Source organism: Bos javanicus, chromosome 22 (genome assembly GCF_032452875.1).
Source record: "Bos javanicus breed banteng chromosome 22, ARS-OSU_banteng_1.0, whole genome shotgun sequence".
Lineage (NCBI taxonomy): Eukaryota > Metazoa > Chordata > Mammalia > Artiodactyla > Bovidae > Bos > Bos javanicus.
This window is the reverse complement of record NC_083889.1, coordinates 13176955-13194464: the sequence shown is the minus strand read 5'-3', so window position 1 is coordinate 13194464 and position 17510 is coordinate 13176955. Positions and strand designations below refer to the sequence as shown.

Sequence of the window (17510 nt, the reverse complement as noted above, 5' to 3'; positions counted from 1 at the left end):
GCAGGCAGATTCTTTACCATCTGAGCCACAAAGGAAGCCTTGTATAACTAAGCAAATAACGATGGCTCAATAAAAAAGCAGAAGTCTGGAAATCAAAGAGGATAAGCAGCAGCAATCTCCTAAGAACCGTTAATTCTCTTATTTCTCACACTACTCCCAGTCCCCATGCACTATTACCTGTGGTTCTTACTTCTGGTGAAACAAATACAAACCAGGATTTAGTGAAAGAATATGACTTCTCTGGTTGGAAGCCTCTGGCTGGCACCCCAACTGTCACTTCCTAGCACTCCAGGGAAGTTAAGCCCAACCCCAAGCAATGTCTTTCTTCCATCTGTAGAACAGTAGTACCAGCCACCCACCCACCCACACTTGCAAGGCAGCACCTCTGACTAAATTTATGTCAGGAACCTACTTTGTCTGGCACTTAGAGACAAACTTATGTTGGCATACCAATAATATAACCCAATAAAAGAACCAAAAGAATTCTATGTGCTAATACTTAAGTTTAAACTATGTCATTTTCTTCTCAACAATTTAACAGTACTTTCTGATAAATTCTTGGTTTTGACTGAGTTTATGTTTTTTCTACTCTTATTTTTAAGTCAGTGAGTAAAGAACAAAAATTACATATAACAAAGGTTCTCCTCTAGCTTTAACAGCATCTGAAATTAATCAGAAAGAATAAACAAAATGAGAACGCCAGTTATGAAAGACAAACTATAGGTGTACATTACCTGCTTAGATTTGGGAGCCTAACTGATCACAAAAGCACTCATAGATATTTTTTTTTATTGTTAAGCTGCAACATACATGGTTTAATACAACAAAAAAAAATTTAATCAAGTGAAAAGTAATAAACTGAACAATAAACAAATAAACACTCAAAACAAAATCTTTTCCATTGGAAACATGTTAAGATGAATACGGGGTTTCATTACCATCTTACTGCAATTTTCTTATGTGTTACTAGCCTACATACCCCATGTTTTCTGTAATCATGCAGGTGTGAATGGAAGTTTGAATGATTAAATAAATGAAAAGTCCATTTACTGCAGAGAATCATTTCACAAGGCAGCCAAACTAGGTCAGAGAACAAAATTATTCAAGAAATCCTCCACGTATTTAGGTTCATTTTAGAATCCATGAACCTTAAGCTGTTCCTCCTTGACAATGCCAACCTACAAAATAAAATTTAGCAGAATCACTACATATAAATTCATTCCTAAGAAAACAGAGCAGTCATTAAAAAGTATCACTGTTAACAGGTCAATGCAACACTATTATTTGTGGCATGAACTGTTAATAAAAATTCAACACACATTTGAATATCATGACATGCCGCAAAACATCCTCAGTGGACCCAGGAATAATCAGGTCATTCTAATGACAAAATAAACTGGTACTCCTGTCTTCAAAATAAGTACAATTAATGTGCTTCATCCACATGACTTCTTACTAAAGAGGATAAAGTTATAATTCATGTCACCCTTAAGTACAATGTCAGAAGCAATCTCAAGGCTGTACATAAAGCACCCAATCACTCACCTCCAAGAGAAACTGGCAAATGTTTTTCCTTTGGTCACCTTGAAGCTGAATAACCTCTCCGTATTCCGGATGTTCAATCACAGTACCATTACAGGCAAATTTCTGAAGAAGTAGATTCAACATAAATGAATCAAATAACAATGATATTTTATTTTCACCCTAAGATTACCTAGATGTTAATTAAGAGTATGAACATAGTTTCCTTGGGTCAAATCATCTTCACCCACACTGACAGTCAAGTAAGGTGTGGACCATAATCCTACTTAGAGGTGTGCTTCAATAACTACATTTTAATCTCTTCTTCCTAACACCTTTACCTTTTTGAAAGCTTTCACAAGTTTCTTTTTGTCATAATCATCCGCAATGCCCTGAACAGTAGTCAGTGTCTTCCTGCCGTTCCGTTGCTGGATTCTTATATGAATGTAATCCTCAGTCCCTGCCGGGAGTAAGTCGTCACCCTTAGTTGCATCAGCAAAGGGGTCTGCAAAGGGAATACAAAAAAATCCAAAGCAGGAAAATATCTTTTAGTTAGTAATTTCCAGATATATGGTTCGCTACAATCTAGACACTCAGCAAAGAAGGTTCTAGTGCCTCTGCTTTTTTTCTGCAGGTGGGGATGGGGGGGGGGGGGGCAGTCATAAGCTTAGGTTATTGATGAAACCGCTAAGGTACTCTCACAAAATGAGACTTTAAACAGGTATGCCCACCAATACCGGAAGAGAAAAACGCTTACAGGTAGATAATATTATCGTTGAACATAATCCTTAGATTTTAAGACCTTAATTTTATAGCCACTATAAAAAATGTGCGTCATCTCGATTACATTCTGATGACAACAGAAAGATTCACAGATAACCTCCTAATCATTTAACAGTAACTGCCTGGGAAAAAGATGCACATATCTCAATACACAGTACTACACGTAAAGAACTGGACCACTACCCTATAACAGATCAGAGGCCTGATCCGCCGCATCTTCTACTAAATGCCCCCGGGAGCCGCTCACAGAACAGCCCCGACCGCTAATGGACGCCGATACCCCGGCCCGGGCCGGCGTCTCCCTGGCCAGCAGCAGGGCAGGTCTGGGGGCGGCACAGGGCCGCAGAGGCGGCAGGAGGCAGAAGCGAGGCGCAGGCCGGTCTGGGAGCGGGCAGGGGGCGGCACAGGGTCCGCGGCCGGGGCTCCGGGGGCCGTCTTCAGGGAGGGGGTCGCCAGGGGCCCAGTCGCCATCTTCTGGGCGCCGAGACAAAGCCCCACTCGGGGTGCGGGGAGGGCGACCGGGGGCCCTGCGAGGCAGGGGGCGGAAGAGCGGCCCCGCCGGGGGCTGGCAGCGGCGGCTGGACAGCCGAGAGGCGCGCGGAGGACGCGGTGGGCGGGAGGACGCGGCGGGGCGACCCGCTCTTACCGAAAGATTGGAGGTTCTGGATAGTGGACATGCGATACTAGTGTGAGGCCGGTGTGGGGATAAAATTCCTGCGGGGCCCGCCCGGATCACCGTGTCAGGAGGCTGTAGTGGCGAAAAAACGGAAACAAATACGGAGACGCTTGGCCCCGGGGCTGGGATGCGGCTTGAGCGGCGGCGGCGGCGGCGGAAGCCGGGAGGAGGCAGGAAGAGGCGAAGGAGGAGGCGGAGGAAGAGGCGGCGGCAACGGATGCGAAGACGCGAAAGAAGAGGCGGCGCTGCGGCTTCTCCCACAAAATGGCCGACGGAGACTATTTAGCCGCGCCCGCCGCCCCTCCCACGTGACCCGCCCTCGCCAAGCACTCTGGGACTTGTAGTTTTCTCGAGGCAAGACAGTCCGGAAAGCCTGGAAAGGGTGGGCTTCCAGGACCTCAATTCCCAGCAGGGTGTGCGCCCCCCAGCACGGGGTGGCTTGGGCAGGGAAGGGTTTAGCGGGCCGCCGATCTGTCTGGCTAGAACCCTCGTTGTCTAGCCCTGTCCTTCCCGGTCTCTAGCACACTCTCCCTTGACTCGTCTTTTCTCGCCGTAGGGTGGCAGCCCGGAGGGGTCGGTGCTGGCGGGGTCAGGGGAGGGTAGGCGGATAATCTCCGTCAGTCACCCTCGAGGCCCTGGGTAATGTAAGTAAAATCGGGGTACAGGAGCAGAACAAGGCCCCAAGTCCCGGCTTTCGACTCGATGGACGCCCCTCATCATCTCCCTTCCCAATCTCCCGCCTCGTCCGGTTGCAGGAGCCCTGTTAGTTCCTACCAAGGGTCGAGGTGGGGGCCTCCTACCCAGGATTGTGCTGTCCTCCGAGTGTGTCTATCACGGTGGTTCTCAAACTCTAGCGTATATCTCCCCGAGGGCTTAAAATACAGACTGATGGACACCCCGGAGCTTCAGTTTTAGGACGTCTGGGGTGTGACCCGAGAATTTGCATATCTAACAAGCTGACAGGAGACGCTAATTCTACTGATCTGGAACCTCCGCTTCGAAACCACTGCCCAGCTTCACCAAAGGCCTGGCATCCAGTGGGAGTCACATATATTCCCCAAGTCGATCGAATGCACCAGAAAATCAACCTGTCAGCTTAACACAGAACCTTGAACACGAAGGTTAATTGACAGAGTCAGACACCAGAACAGTAGTATCTTCCTATCAAGCTATAAACAGAAAAACAAACCTGAGACTATGGGAATGGGCTCACCCAGTCAGGTGCTCAATTGTAAAACTTGGTTGGCCTTCTGGAAGCAAAGAGATAGACTGAAAGGGATTCTTAACCTTGTTTTGTGCCATGGCAGTCTTGTGAAACCTATGGACCCATTCTCAGAATAATCCTTTTAAGTGCCTGAAATGAATGTTGGATTACAAAGGAAACTATTGAAATTAAAACCAATACATTGATAACATAGTATTGCTTCTTTACTAATGCCTTAATTGAGAAGATCTAGCAGCAGATCTCACAAAGGCTGGAATTTCGAAAAGGTGACAAATATTTTGAGATGTCTGTAAGCATCAGAAATGTAATATGAAAATATCAGTGACTTATACTGGTGCAAAGTTACAGATCCTTCAGATACTACTTTGATGTTGCCAGCATTCATAATGAAACAAAAGCTAACTTTTGTTTAGAGATTAGTGAAAATGTAGGTGGACTCTTATTTTCCACCCGGTTTTAGGAATCCACTCTCCTCCCCACCCACCCACAGTTTTAGCTGTGGATTGACAATGTGCAGGCCCCAGTTTCAGTTCAGTTCAGTTGCTCAGTCGTGTCCGACTCTTTGCGACCCCATGAATCGCAGCACGCCAGGCCTCCCTGTCCATCACCAACTCCCGGAGTTAACCCAGACTCACGTCCATCGAGTCGGTGATGCCATCCAGCCATCTCATCCTCTGTCGTCCGCTTCTCCTGCCCCTAATCCCTCCCAGCATCAGAGTCTTCCCAATCCTGGATTTAATAATCTTTTGTGATTAACTATGATAATAGTAAGTGAATAATTTACTATTATAAATAATTTACTATTATAAAAAATAATAAATGGATAATTTATTGAGTACATACTATTTGCCTGTTGTAAGCTTTATACACAGTATATTAATCTTCATAGCCATTCTATAATATAGTTATTCCTCTGTTTATACTCATGTAGAAATGGAGGCTTTCATGGGTTAAATTATTTGCCTGAAGAATCAAATTGGCAACTCTCAGAAATCTGAACTACATTTTGGGGCTTTTAGTCCTGACTTAAATGAATGACACTTTTATTATCCAAACTAAAGTGTAAAGTGTTAGAACTGGTTCAAAAACAAGAAGGAGAAGCAAACATTTTTTGTTGTTCATTTGTTGATTATTCCTACAATGGCTTTCTAGTTTTGAAGCTTTATCAGTGTGCTTTAAAGTAATTTTTAATACTTATTTGGATGAAATTTAAGAATAAACAAAATGCATAACCATTTCTGTTTTCTTTGTTACTAGACATCTCAAACTGTTTTATGTTTTTTCTTAGAAGGAGCCAAAAGTGGTCCAGTCAAGGAAAAAAAAAACATAGAGACGTTAAAAAAGATCCAGAAATCTTGGGGTATTCATGGTCATTACCTGTGTCAGGAGAGCACATACTTTCTTGGACCTACTGTTTACATCAGAGATCCCCAGGAGCTCAGAAATCAAAGCCAACTATGAATACAGGTCAAATACAATTGTGATGATAGTCTGGAAAACCCTTCTGACTCTAGTCATCATTCTGACTTTGTATTTAGACCTGACCTGTCCAATACAGGAGCCACTAACGACGTGTGGCTATTGAAGCCTTGCAGTGTAGCTACTGCAAACTGTGACGTGCTCTCACTCTAAAGTACACATTTGGAAGACTTAAATTGTCTCAGTTCACCTGTTTCTTTTTAGAATGTGGCTACTATAAAATGTAATACTGCATATGGCTCACATACTATTTCTATTGGACAGCACTGGTTTAGAGAGAAAGGATTTGACCTATATGTAAAGTTATAAAAGGGACAAATTTAAGCACTTAAAATCTATTATTTTTATTAATATCTCTAAACAATATCAGCCTAGTTTAAGGTGATTATTTTCTGCCTTATTTCCAAAGGGAGTGTAGATCACTTGCAGAAAACAGTAGTAGTGACTAAAGGAATCAGGGAAGATTTAAAAAAAAAAATGTTAGACTAGTTGAGAAATAAAAGCCCCCGAAGCTAGAGAGAAACCTCAGATCTGGCTTTTAACTTCCTAATGGTTAAGACAAAGAGAAAATCAGCTAGAAAATCCGTACGCCTACCAGGATGAAAACATACCAGTTGTGCAGGAGGAATGACTTTGCCTGGCTCTGAGCCACAGGCGGTGTTTTTCTTGGGCTCTCAAAAAGGGGACACTGTGAGGTAGTGGACAGTGTCCCCAGTAGTCTGCCTACCATGGAGACAATGGTGGGTTTTATGCAGCTGCTTCGCATATCAGCCAGTCATGAAGAGATGCTAACAGGTGAGGACTCGGGTCTTTGTCCATCCAGAGGTTACTGATTGCAGCGGCCTCGTGAGGATGTGGCGCTCAGGTTTTCTGCTTCAGTGAGTGTAGCTCACCATCTGTCTCAGCTGCTGTGCTCTGAATTCAGCATCACTGAGGTCACCCCTCCCACCAGCTGTTCCTGGTGACTCAACAAGAATCCTAATCCAGGCCGGTTCTTGAGAGATGTGGGACTCCTTATGTAGGAGGATCTAGACCTAGTGTCTAGGTCAGAAAAAGTCACTTTACAACCTCAGCTTATTATCGTGAACACTTGATTGTTATATTAGCAATGTGTGATACAAAGGAAATGCTTGAAAACATTATCAGTTAAGACATTTAATTCTTTTTTTGTCGTTGAAGATAGTAGAATTGTGTTAGAGCAGAACTCACTATTATGAGTATTTGCATAGGCCAAAAGTAAAATCACATCTCCAGAAACCTACTTAACCTGCAGTGGGAACTTGAATGATAGATCATTGAAATTAATAATAATAATCAAGGGTTATGCTATCATTAAAGAGAAGGGAATAGTAATTCGCTCAAAATGGCTAGCTTGTTATCTTCACTATCCAAAGATCCCTAATAATGTCAGAAAATACATGTTTTGGGGAAGAATAAATTTAGCACTGAACAATACGGGTATGTCATCAACAGATTAGACATTTCTTTCCTCCTAAAGGAAAGAAAAACAAATCAGTTAATGGAGGAAATGCTGAAACACTAGCTTCACTGGATTATTAAAGATTACAAAACATCTTTAAAATTCTGATATTATGGGCCTGAAATCCTATATTTTGGCAAAATAATATGCAAGAAGAAGACAAAGGCATTTTTCAAAATGTTTAAAAACTCAGAAAGTTTACTCCCATGCACAGTATTGATGACACACTCCAGAAAAATTAAAACTCAAAGAAGAGAAAGATACAAATAAAAGAACATAGGTACATAGAGAACTCAGTAAAGGTTATGGTTATGCCTAAATCACATTGGTATGTAATGAGGGTGAAATATTTTATGGGTGACTTTTAGAAGAATAGAAATTTCATGCTTTTTTCAATCCAACAAAAGGTAAGAAAATGTAGAAAAGAGCAGCAAGAAATCATACAGTAAATTTAAAACACTAAATCATAATAAAGATGTTAAAAGTACATAATTACCAGCAATCACAAGCATGAATGTTATATTTTTCTGTTAACTAAAATGGCTGCAAAACTTTACCTAGGTGCTATTTATGATACATTTAAGGTCGAATGACAGAGACCGAAAAAGTTATTGCAAGCAACTGCTAGTTGAAAAGCAGCGTATAACAATATGACTATTGGGAAAAATGAATTCAAGAATTACATTAAGCAGGACAAAGAAGAACGGTTTATCTGGATCATAGTTATGTTGGACCAAGGATATGAGTCACAGACTTTTATATTCCTTACAACTTGGCAAAATGCGTATGAGGCAAAAAAAAGAAAAATATTGAGAAATTGATGAATTTGCAGCCATAATGGAATACAGTAACACATTTGTTTCAGAAACTTATGTATGGTAAACAAAAATTAAGGTATAGATACATTTAATAATATAGATGTTATTATATTATTATAATTATAATATTGGCACAATAGATAACATGTAAAACTTTGTACCCAGTGCAAAGCATACCAATTGTGTAAAAACACCCAGGACACCCAAATGTCCATCAACTGATGAATGAATAAGCAACATTGGGTATATCCATAAATGGAATATATTCATCCAAAAAAGGAATGATACATGCTGCGGTGTGGATGAACTTTGAAAACATGAGGCCAAATGAAAGAACCCAGTCACAGAAGACCACATACTGTGTGACCCCTCTTAGGTGAGTTGTCTAAAATTGGCCAAGCTATAGAGACAGAAAGTAGATGAGTTGTTGCCTAGGACTGGGGATGTGTTTGAGGGGAAATGGGTAGTTGCAGCTACTGAATATGTAGTTTCTTTTTTGAGTTAATGAGAATGTTCTAAAATTGATTATTGTTTAGTCGCTGAGTCGTGTCTGACTCTGCAACCCATGGACTGCAGCACACCCGGTTTCCTTGTCTTTCACCGTCTCCCGGAGTTTGCTCAAACTCCTGTCCATTGAGTCAGTGACGCTATCCAACCATCTCATCCTCTGCTGCCTGCCTTCTCCTCCTGCCCTTAATCTTTCCCAGAATTAGAGTGTTTTACAATGAATTGGCTCTTTGAATCAGGTGGCCAAAGCATCAGTCCTTCCAATGAATATCCAGGGTTGATTTCCTTTAGAATTGACTGGTTTGATCTCCTTGTTGTCTAAGGGACTCTCAAGAGTCTTCTCCAGCACCACAGATGGAAAGCATCCGTTCTTCAGCGCCCAGTTGATTATGATGATGGGTAGATTGTATGGGATGTGAATTATATCTCAATAAAGTAGTGGTAAAAAAATAGGATACAAAAAAGTAAAAAAAAAGTTTCTCTGATTCATTTTCAACATAGTAAGTAAAATATTAGCAAATCAAGTCAGCACTATACCCAAAAGAATAGTATTAACCCAGATATGCCAAGATGACCAATCATAAGTAAGTATATTTTAATAATATACTTCAGAATTTAATATACAAAACTTTAAATAGAGAGTTTTGCCATCCTGTAGGAGCACAGAGAAATGTTCACCAGCCAGGAGCTGAAGAATTCTCCATACCTCAAGTCATTAACCAATCAAAATGACAGACTTACAAAACAGACTCACCCAAAACCATTCCCAAGAGTCGCATTTTAGTCAGTAGGGTCGGAGGGGGCTTGGGACATGGAGAAGGGGATTGGAGATCTGGTGGTACTCAAATAGAATTGATAGAGACTTCCTGTCTTTCAGAGGAGATGAAACCCCTTAACAGCATGGGAAAGAAAAATGGACACCATAGTGGTAAGTCAGCTAGCTTCAAAAAAGCCTCTTTGGAAAGGTGCACGGTATCATTTCATTGAGCTTTAACTTGTAGGTACAGGCCCGATCTGAACTACCACACTGAGAAGAGACTGGTCTCTCCCTTTCTCAACACACTGACCAGTGAAAAGACATGAGCTCAATGGTCGTGTGAAGATGAAAAAAAAGATTTTAGTTGATTACCTGGCTCTATTCGCCAAAGACACTGCCCCCTTCTGCCACTCAATGAGGGGAAAGCCAGGACCACAGCGTGGGAGTTAAGGCTGCATGTTATATGAGCTCATTCAATTTCTGGAAGTGGCATGACACAGGTTGTTGCTTCTTTCAAGGATAGACCAGTGACCTTTCCAAGTCTCAAATTTATGCTGATGCTTTCATTGTAATAATAGCTTGCATGAATTCTTTTCTTAGTTCACTTTAATATGAGGGCGACTTAATCGATTGTATTACTCTTTTAACTGAGCCATCGGTTATTTTTTTAATATTCAATATTCCCATATCACAATCTGCCCATCATGCTATGTAATCCTAGAACAACCATGTCCTTATGTCATGGGTCTGCCTAAAGCTCTGGTAACAGCTACACTGAGATATCAACCTGTGGTGCCATGTCCTTATAAAATCGTATTTAATTGATACCATGCTGTTCATATTTTGTCAGTTTCTCGGGTCTAGGGTTTCAAGACTTTTGAGTTTAATCACCTTTATTGGAAACATTTTCTTCATTTAGTGAATTTACAAGGCTGGTAAAACAATCTCAGCCAAGATTCAGTTTCTTTCTTTATTCCTTTTTCTTTTTATTTTTAATAGGATTGTGTCTCATCTAAGCAAAGAAAACAGAAATATTCATGTGGTAATATAGTACTAGCTTGCACCTACTAAGTGTGCCATATGTACCAGGTCTGGGCTAAGTGCTTTCCACACAATACTTGTATTTTCCTTAGCTTCATTTTAAATTCTGGACCACAAATCCCAAATGGGCATTCAGCGTCACAGTTCTTACGGCACTTACTCAGATGTTTTCCTCTTTCTCACTCTCTCCAATGATGATTTCATACATCGGTCTTCTCAAACCCAAATTCCTTCCCCCGTGTTCCTTCTCAGCTGATGACCTTGGTTATATTTCACTGAGACTATAGAAGCAATCAAATGGAAACAAACTCCAGCCACCAAATCTCCAAATCTCACTGCATTTGTCCCTGTGCTCTTTGCCTTGCCAGCTTGTTACCCTGGTTGAGCACCCTGTTTTCCTCTTTTGCACTTTCAAGGATGTTGCTCCTGGAAGTATCCACCTCTCCCTCTTGCATCTATAATGTCTCTTTCTCTATAGACTTACTTCCACCAGGATGCAAATATGCTCTAGAATCATACGTCTTAATAGACGAAAACAAAAATTCCTTTGACACATGTTCTTTTCTTCCAGGACCCATTTCTCTTCTCTTCCAAAAAGTTGTCTAAGGTCACTGTCTCTGCTTGTTCATGATTCATCTCTCCTTAACTCCTCCGTACAGGCTTCCATCTCCGCTGCTATGCTGAGATCATCCATGCCCAAGTGTGCTTGACCCTATGTTGCCAACCCAATGCTGTCTCACTGTTTCTGACTTGGCAGCATTTGACAGCATGAACTACTCTTTTCTTCTCTTGGCTGCTGCGACTTCATCGTCTCTTGCTTTTCTTCCATCTCATTGGTCATGCTATTTTCAACTGCTTTGCTGACTCCTTCTTTGCTCAAACTGTGTCAGTGTGTTTATTAAGATAAGAGGAAAAATCAGGAGATGGTATGTTGGAAGTCAAGGAAAGGAAGTGTGCATCCCAAAGGCTGGGTTATGAGTGGTTATCACGAGCTGAGGACAGCTGAGCCCGGTAGACTGGCAACCTTCTAGCTGCATTCAGTGGCATCATGGTGTCAGGGTTAGGGGACAGAGCTGAAGTAGACGAGCTGACTACTTCCAAACATTCATGCGACCAGGGAGGATCTCAGATCCCCTCCACTTAGGTTACACTGGCTATCATAAGCAACTGGCAAGGAGGGAATGCATTAGAACTTCCCCTTGAGCTCAAGAAAAACAAACATGGAGAGGAAGTTATTCTGCATCAAAAGCATCTGTAAAGAAGGGAAACAAACATGGACAGTTATGTAAACAAAGCCATTCTGCTTTGAGAAATGGATAGGACATGGAGAGAGGGTGAGGAAACAGACTAAGTGAAAGAAAATCTACTCCTGAGTTCAGCTCACCTCAATTCACTTGGAATATTAGGCATCTTTAATAAGAATTCTTTTTTACAGAAACTTGAGAATTTGCAGAGCTGTCAGTGAAGCAATGAGTTGGGAGGGCAGTGTCATTGTTTCTTGGAGTATAATTCCAAAATAAATAAAGGACCCCAGGCTGTCTGTGTAACAGACAGCATCCTCAATAGCATTTTTTTCCTGGTAATTGACAAAAGGGGTTCCATGTGGCTTTTGCTTACAGATGAAAAAGAGTAAAGACCTTCACCCTCTTAGAAACAGCTGTGCATCTGTCAGATCTACCCAGTCACAAACACTGAGTCTGGCTTTCCAAAGTAAACATGTTATTTTGTATGTAATTGCTATAATTAGCTGTAGGGACATCACTGACCCATTAGCAGGAAAAACAGATGGGATAAGATTTGTCTTCATGCATGGGCTAGGATATAGTGAAAATATTAGAAATTGTTAGCCATAAACTCAGTCACCATGTTGCAGAGCTAGAATGCTCAGTTAAAAACAGTGGAGGAAGTGGTACAAGCAGTCCATGAAGGACCTCTTTCAGTTACTCAGGATGACCATTTTAGACGTCTTTCATGGTGGCGGATTACTGCAAAATCAGTTCATGTGAAAATGTGAGCAAACTCCCCAAATCTATTTTCACATTCTCAACTACTGAAACTGCCACTGACCCAGCAGCCTTGGCGGGAAGCCTGGGGACCCTGCCACTTCTTCCCTTCTCTCCACTCTGTCTGCTTGGTCTCTGAGTCGGCCTCCAACGCAGCAACACCTACTTTGAACATCATCTAGAATTTTGATTAGGGACTAGAATTTTGTGAAATGTTTAGATTTTGTAGGGGGAGTGGGGATTGGCATATGTATTCTTTACTTTTTAAAACTGAAGTATAGTTGATTTACAATGTTGTGTTAGATTCAAGTGTACAACAAAGTAATTCAGTGATTCAGAGTGGTTCACGCACACATATATGTGTGTGTACAATATACTTTCTCAGATTCTTTTCCCTTATACATTATTATAAGAAACTGAGTATAGTTCCCTGTGCTATACAGTAGGTCCTTGTTGGTTAACTAGTTTATATATACTAGTGTTGTCTATACTAGTATAATCCCACTTAAACCCTGAGTTTTCAGTGGGGCCAAGGCATCAGAGAGGCCCTAGGAGTTGGCCAAGCAATTCTCTAGTCAAAGACAGGAAGTCAGGGCACAGTAGGAGACTGGTGCCATGTGGAGAGACTGCTATTGGTTGGAAAAAAGGCTTTTGAGGAACAGGAGTGTCTAAATTAGATTGTCACGTATAACACAATATACCGTGTGCCCCTGCCCCCCGACTTCTTCCCCATCCCCCATCCTCGTCCTTCAGTGAGGTCTGCTACAGGGCTGGTTGATCTCTTTGTTGTTGCTGTTGTTTTAAGTGAAAATTGTTGGGGAGGTTACATTTCCCTTCTGGATCGATACAGTATAAAACAGAGGCTTCTTTTCTCTTTCTGACTTACTTCACTCTGTACAATATGCTTTGGGTTCATCCTCCTCATTAGAACCGTCTCAAATGTGTTCCTTTTCATTGCTGAGTAATATTCCATTGTATATATGTACCACAATTTCTTTATCCATTCATCTGTTGATGGAGATGTGAGGGAGGTTCAAGAGAGAGGGGACATATGTATACCTATGGCTGATTCATACTGATGTATGGCAGAAACCAACACAGTATTGTAAAGCAATTATCCTCTAATGAAAAATAAATCAATTAAGGAAAAAACAGAGGCTGCAACAGGGATGCAAAACCATTGATCTCCATAAGCCCAAATTCACAGGCTTTTGGGGAAAGCTTTGGGCTTTAAGGGAAATAGAATTGGGGGTTTGAAGGAGTATAGACTGGAATGTAAATTTTTCCTGGCACGGAGCTTACTCTTACCTCCAAACATCTGGGCTACACTAGGCTTCTCCTGAGCTGGGGAGGGTCAGGAACCATCAGAGGGGACTTTTGAACCGAGCCTTCTCAAAGGATAGGTAAGGGTTTTCAAAGTCAGAGGGAGGCATTTCAGAGGATTGAATGTAATGTGGGAAGATGCAGAGTTGAGAAGGGTCCTAGCTTGAGTGGTTTGTGAGCCACAAAGGGTAATAGGGCCCTACCAGGAGCTGTGGTCCAGAGTTACATATACTATTACAGTCCAGCTCTGACAATGCCTGGAACAGACTTTCCAACCACACTTAGATCTGTCTTTTAACATTAGCCAAGACAACCATTTTCCCCGGCAATCAAAGACAAAGTGGAGGCCAGGGGAGCAGAATCCCAACTGCCTCAAATCAAGAAGTGGTAACTTATTCCTTTGTCATCAGACAGTTTAACAATCGATGGGCACCAAGCTGACATCTAGCCAAGTGGCATCAGCAGAGCTGTTGTGCCACAGACAGTCAGCGTTTCAACAGGCCAGGGTCACTGAGAAGAATTGCTACTGGGCACAGATAAAACAATAACAGTGTCATTTAAAGACAAAGAAGAACCTCAGTTCTGCCAGACCGATGACAGGAACTCATTCATTGCCAGGATGGTTCTACAAAGACCCAAATTACAAACAGGGTGGAAGCGCTGATTCACAGTCTGTTTTCAGCAGCAGAGCATTCATGACACATGGTCTGCCTTTATCAGGACAAAGAATACTTGTCCAGATTTTCCCTTTTAAAGATAAAAAATCTTTTTTTTTTCTGACTTCCCAGTGGGTTTGTTACGAAATGAATGAAATAATAGAGAAGAATAAATCAGAAAGGACAGGCTTGAAAGTGCAAATTATTGTCATTACCAGGAAGCAGGAAAGGGCACGTTGAAGGTAGAAGTGCCATAGGAAACACTGACCACCACCGCTGCCTGCAGATCGCGCTTGCATCTTCCGTTAGGTGATTACCACGTTGCTCAGTGAATGAGGACAGCAGTTGCATCCTGTCACCTTGGCACCCAGCACCTCATGCTTGGGGCACATCCTGTCTCTGGGCCAGCGTTGCTTCTTGTCTTTTTGATACACAGCACACGGAGGAGAAGGTCCCCAGGCGCCCAGGCCCGTCTCTCCCTGAGCAGGTACAAAGCTGAGAACTTGCAAACTTGGTGGTGCTGTGTAGGAGTCGCCAAAGGCATACTCCCCAGATTGCTCCGATGACAGCAGAGGACAGAGTCTCCTGGACTCATGGAAGATCTTGAGAGTGGGCAGGTGGGCAGAGGATGTTTCCTGCACAAGCAGACTTCCTGGAGGCGCTCAGGTTGCTGGTCTTGTAAACTCTGCAGCCCCTGCCTGCCTGGCTGGCTCTGGGCACTGTGCTATGAAGAAAGGCAGGGATGGGTAGAGGAGGGGGCTGTTACCTGGTCCACCTGGCTCCATCCCAGCTCACCTGGCCCTCCAAGCAGAGATTTAACTTTGTCCACTTCAGAGAGCCCCAGGGATATGTGACTGGAATCCCCCTTCCTCAAGGCTGCCCATTGGGTTGTTTTGAGGCAACAGTAATCCAAAGTCTCCAGGAAGTTCAGTTAAGACGGCTGGATAGTGAATTGACATTTTTTCCCTGGACTGGGGAGAGCAAAGGAAACAGATGAGACAGACACAAAGCTTTTCCCTAGAGGGATGGAACAGCGCTCATCCCAGGGCTCAAACCATAGACTGGGGCTCTCTGTATTACCCCCTCCCCTCTGCCCTTCCTTCAGCTGCTCTTTAAGCACTGGCTTACATTTTGAGCGTAGCACTGTCCTTGACAGGGATGGTGATGGGGACTGGTTGGAGGGGAAATTTGAGTCATCAGAAGTTTACAAGGGGGACTTCCCTGGCAGTCCATTGGTTAAGACTCTGCACTCCCAATGTAGGGGGCACAGGTTCAATCCCTGGTCGGGGAACTAAGATCCCGCCAACTGCACAATGCACCAAAAAAAGAAAAGCTTACAAGGTTTTCTAACTAGTGGGTGGTCTCCAAACGTTTTGGGCCACACATCCCATCAGTAAAAACTGTTTGACAGTGCATCCCTGAAATATGTATGTTCATTTATAAATTATTACATGCACTTGCATCTATCCACGTATTTAATCTTGGTAAAGCTTACTTCCACATAGAAAGTGAGTTCAAGGATGAGTATGCTCTTTCACCTGACCCCAGTGGACCATCTTCTGTATCCTTTATGCAGTCTGTACCCCACTTTGGAAACTGCTTTCTAACTTTAGAGTTCCCCCCAAGTTCTGGTTTTTATGGGCAAAGGATGAAGGAGAGAAATCCACTCAGAGAAAAGATGGGTCATGGCTGGGAACACGGGTTTTGTTTAGAAGTCAGTGAAAAAAATAACTTTTCAATGTCTTCCCTGCCTCATCATGGATGGCAGGAAGGAGTGATGGCACCCAAGAACTCTGTGGTAGCTCTTGACCAGCTTAGAGATGGTGCTTTAAGAGGCCCACTCAAAGTTACTGGTGTCTCACTGGGGCCTACAGATTGTGAGCATCTGTGGATACAGGAGCTTGTGCTTTGGGATTCTGCGCAGCCTGGACCATTTCACTGCCCCCTGAAGTTGCTCCACAGTCTTTAGAAAAGGGAGGGAGTGAAGTAGAGGTTAGGGGGAGCCTCTTGCTTCTCCACCTTGGTGTTGAGATCCCTTCTATACACTTCAGTGTCAGAAGGGTGCTCACCCCCAGCCTTGGATGGGCACCATCTTCAGTTGTCGATTGGTCACGGGGTAACCACAGGCTGGAGGTAGGACCACCATGGCCACAATAGGTGAACCAGATTTGTTTCAAGCACCTGCTCTGTGCCAAGCTCTGTGTGATTATGAACGGAACCCACTTCCTCAAGAAGCTTTCAGGTCAGTGCAGGAGAAAGATAATCACATATGTAAATGCAGTGCAGGGAATGTCTTAGTTTGAAGTTTCCTCAAAGGAGATTCTGCATTAAGTGGTTAATTTGGGAAGTGACCCCCAGGGTATATGCTGAGGGAGGGAGAATGTGAGAGTGAAGGGAGAAAAAGTCACAAGAAAGCATCAATGAACAGGTTACCACTGTGGGCACCTGGACCTCAGCCCTGCAGGGGACTCTCTGAGGGACTCTATTGAGCACTGCTACTCAAAGTGGGCCACAGGGCTGAAAAAGGTCAATTTTCATTCCAGTCTCAAAGAAGGGCAATGCCAAAGAATGTGAACTGAGAACTTCCGCATGTACAAACTGGGTTTAGAAAAGTCAGAAGAACCAGGGATCAAACTGCCAACTTTTGCTGGATCATGGGAAAAACAAGGGGATTCCAGAAAAACATTTACTTCTGCTTCATTGACTACCCTAAATAAAGCCTTTGACTGTGTGGATCATAACAAACTGTGGAAAATTCTTAAAGAGATGGGAATACCAGACCACCTTACCTGTCTCCTGAGAAACCTATATGAAGGTCAAGAAGCTGAATGAAGGTCATAGAACTGATATGAAACAGCTGACTGGTTCCAAATTGGGAAAGGAGCGCGTCAAGGTTGTATATTGTCACCTTGCTTATTTAACTTACATGCAGAGTACATCATGTGAAATGCCAGGCTAGATAAATCACAAGCTAGAATCAAGATTTCTGGGAGAAATATCAACAACCTCAGATATGCAGATAATACCACTCTAATGGCAGAAAGTGAAGAGGAGCTAAAGAGTCTCTTGATGAGGGTGAAAGAGGAGAGTGAAAAAGCTGACTTGAAACTCAACATTCAAAAAACTAAGATCATGGCATCCACACCCGTCACTTCGCGGCAAATATACGGAGAAAAGGTGGAATCAGTGACAGGTTTTCTTTTCTTGGAGTCCAGAATCACTGTGGACAGTGACTGCAGTC

General features: G+C 42.8%; 1 protein-coding gene across 1 annotated transcript; it reads right to left on the bottom strand.

Moving 5' to 3' along the window:
* Positions 1-772: 772 nt before the first annotated feature.
* On the bottom strand, positions 773-3317 carry EIF1B (eukaryotic translation initiation factor 1B). The gene is made up of 4 exons (XM_061396030.1): positions 2951-3317; positions 1863-2026; positions 1546-1647; positions 773-1178 (listed from the first exon to the last, which is right to left on the bottom strand). The coding sequence occupies exons 1-4, from the start codon at positions 2979-2981 to the stop codon at positions 1134-1136; spliced, it is 342 nt and encodes a 113-aa protein (XP_061252014.1). The 5' UTR covers positions 2982-3317; the 3' UTR covers positions 773-1133.
* Between the last annotated feature and the right edge of the window lie 14193 nt (positions 3318-17510).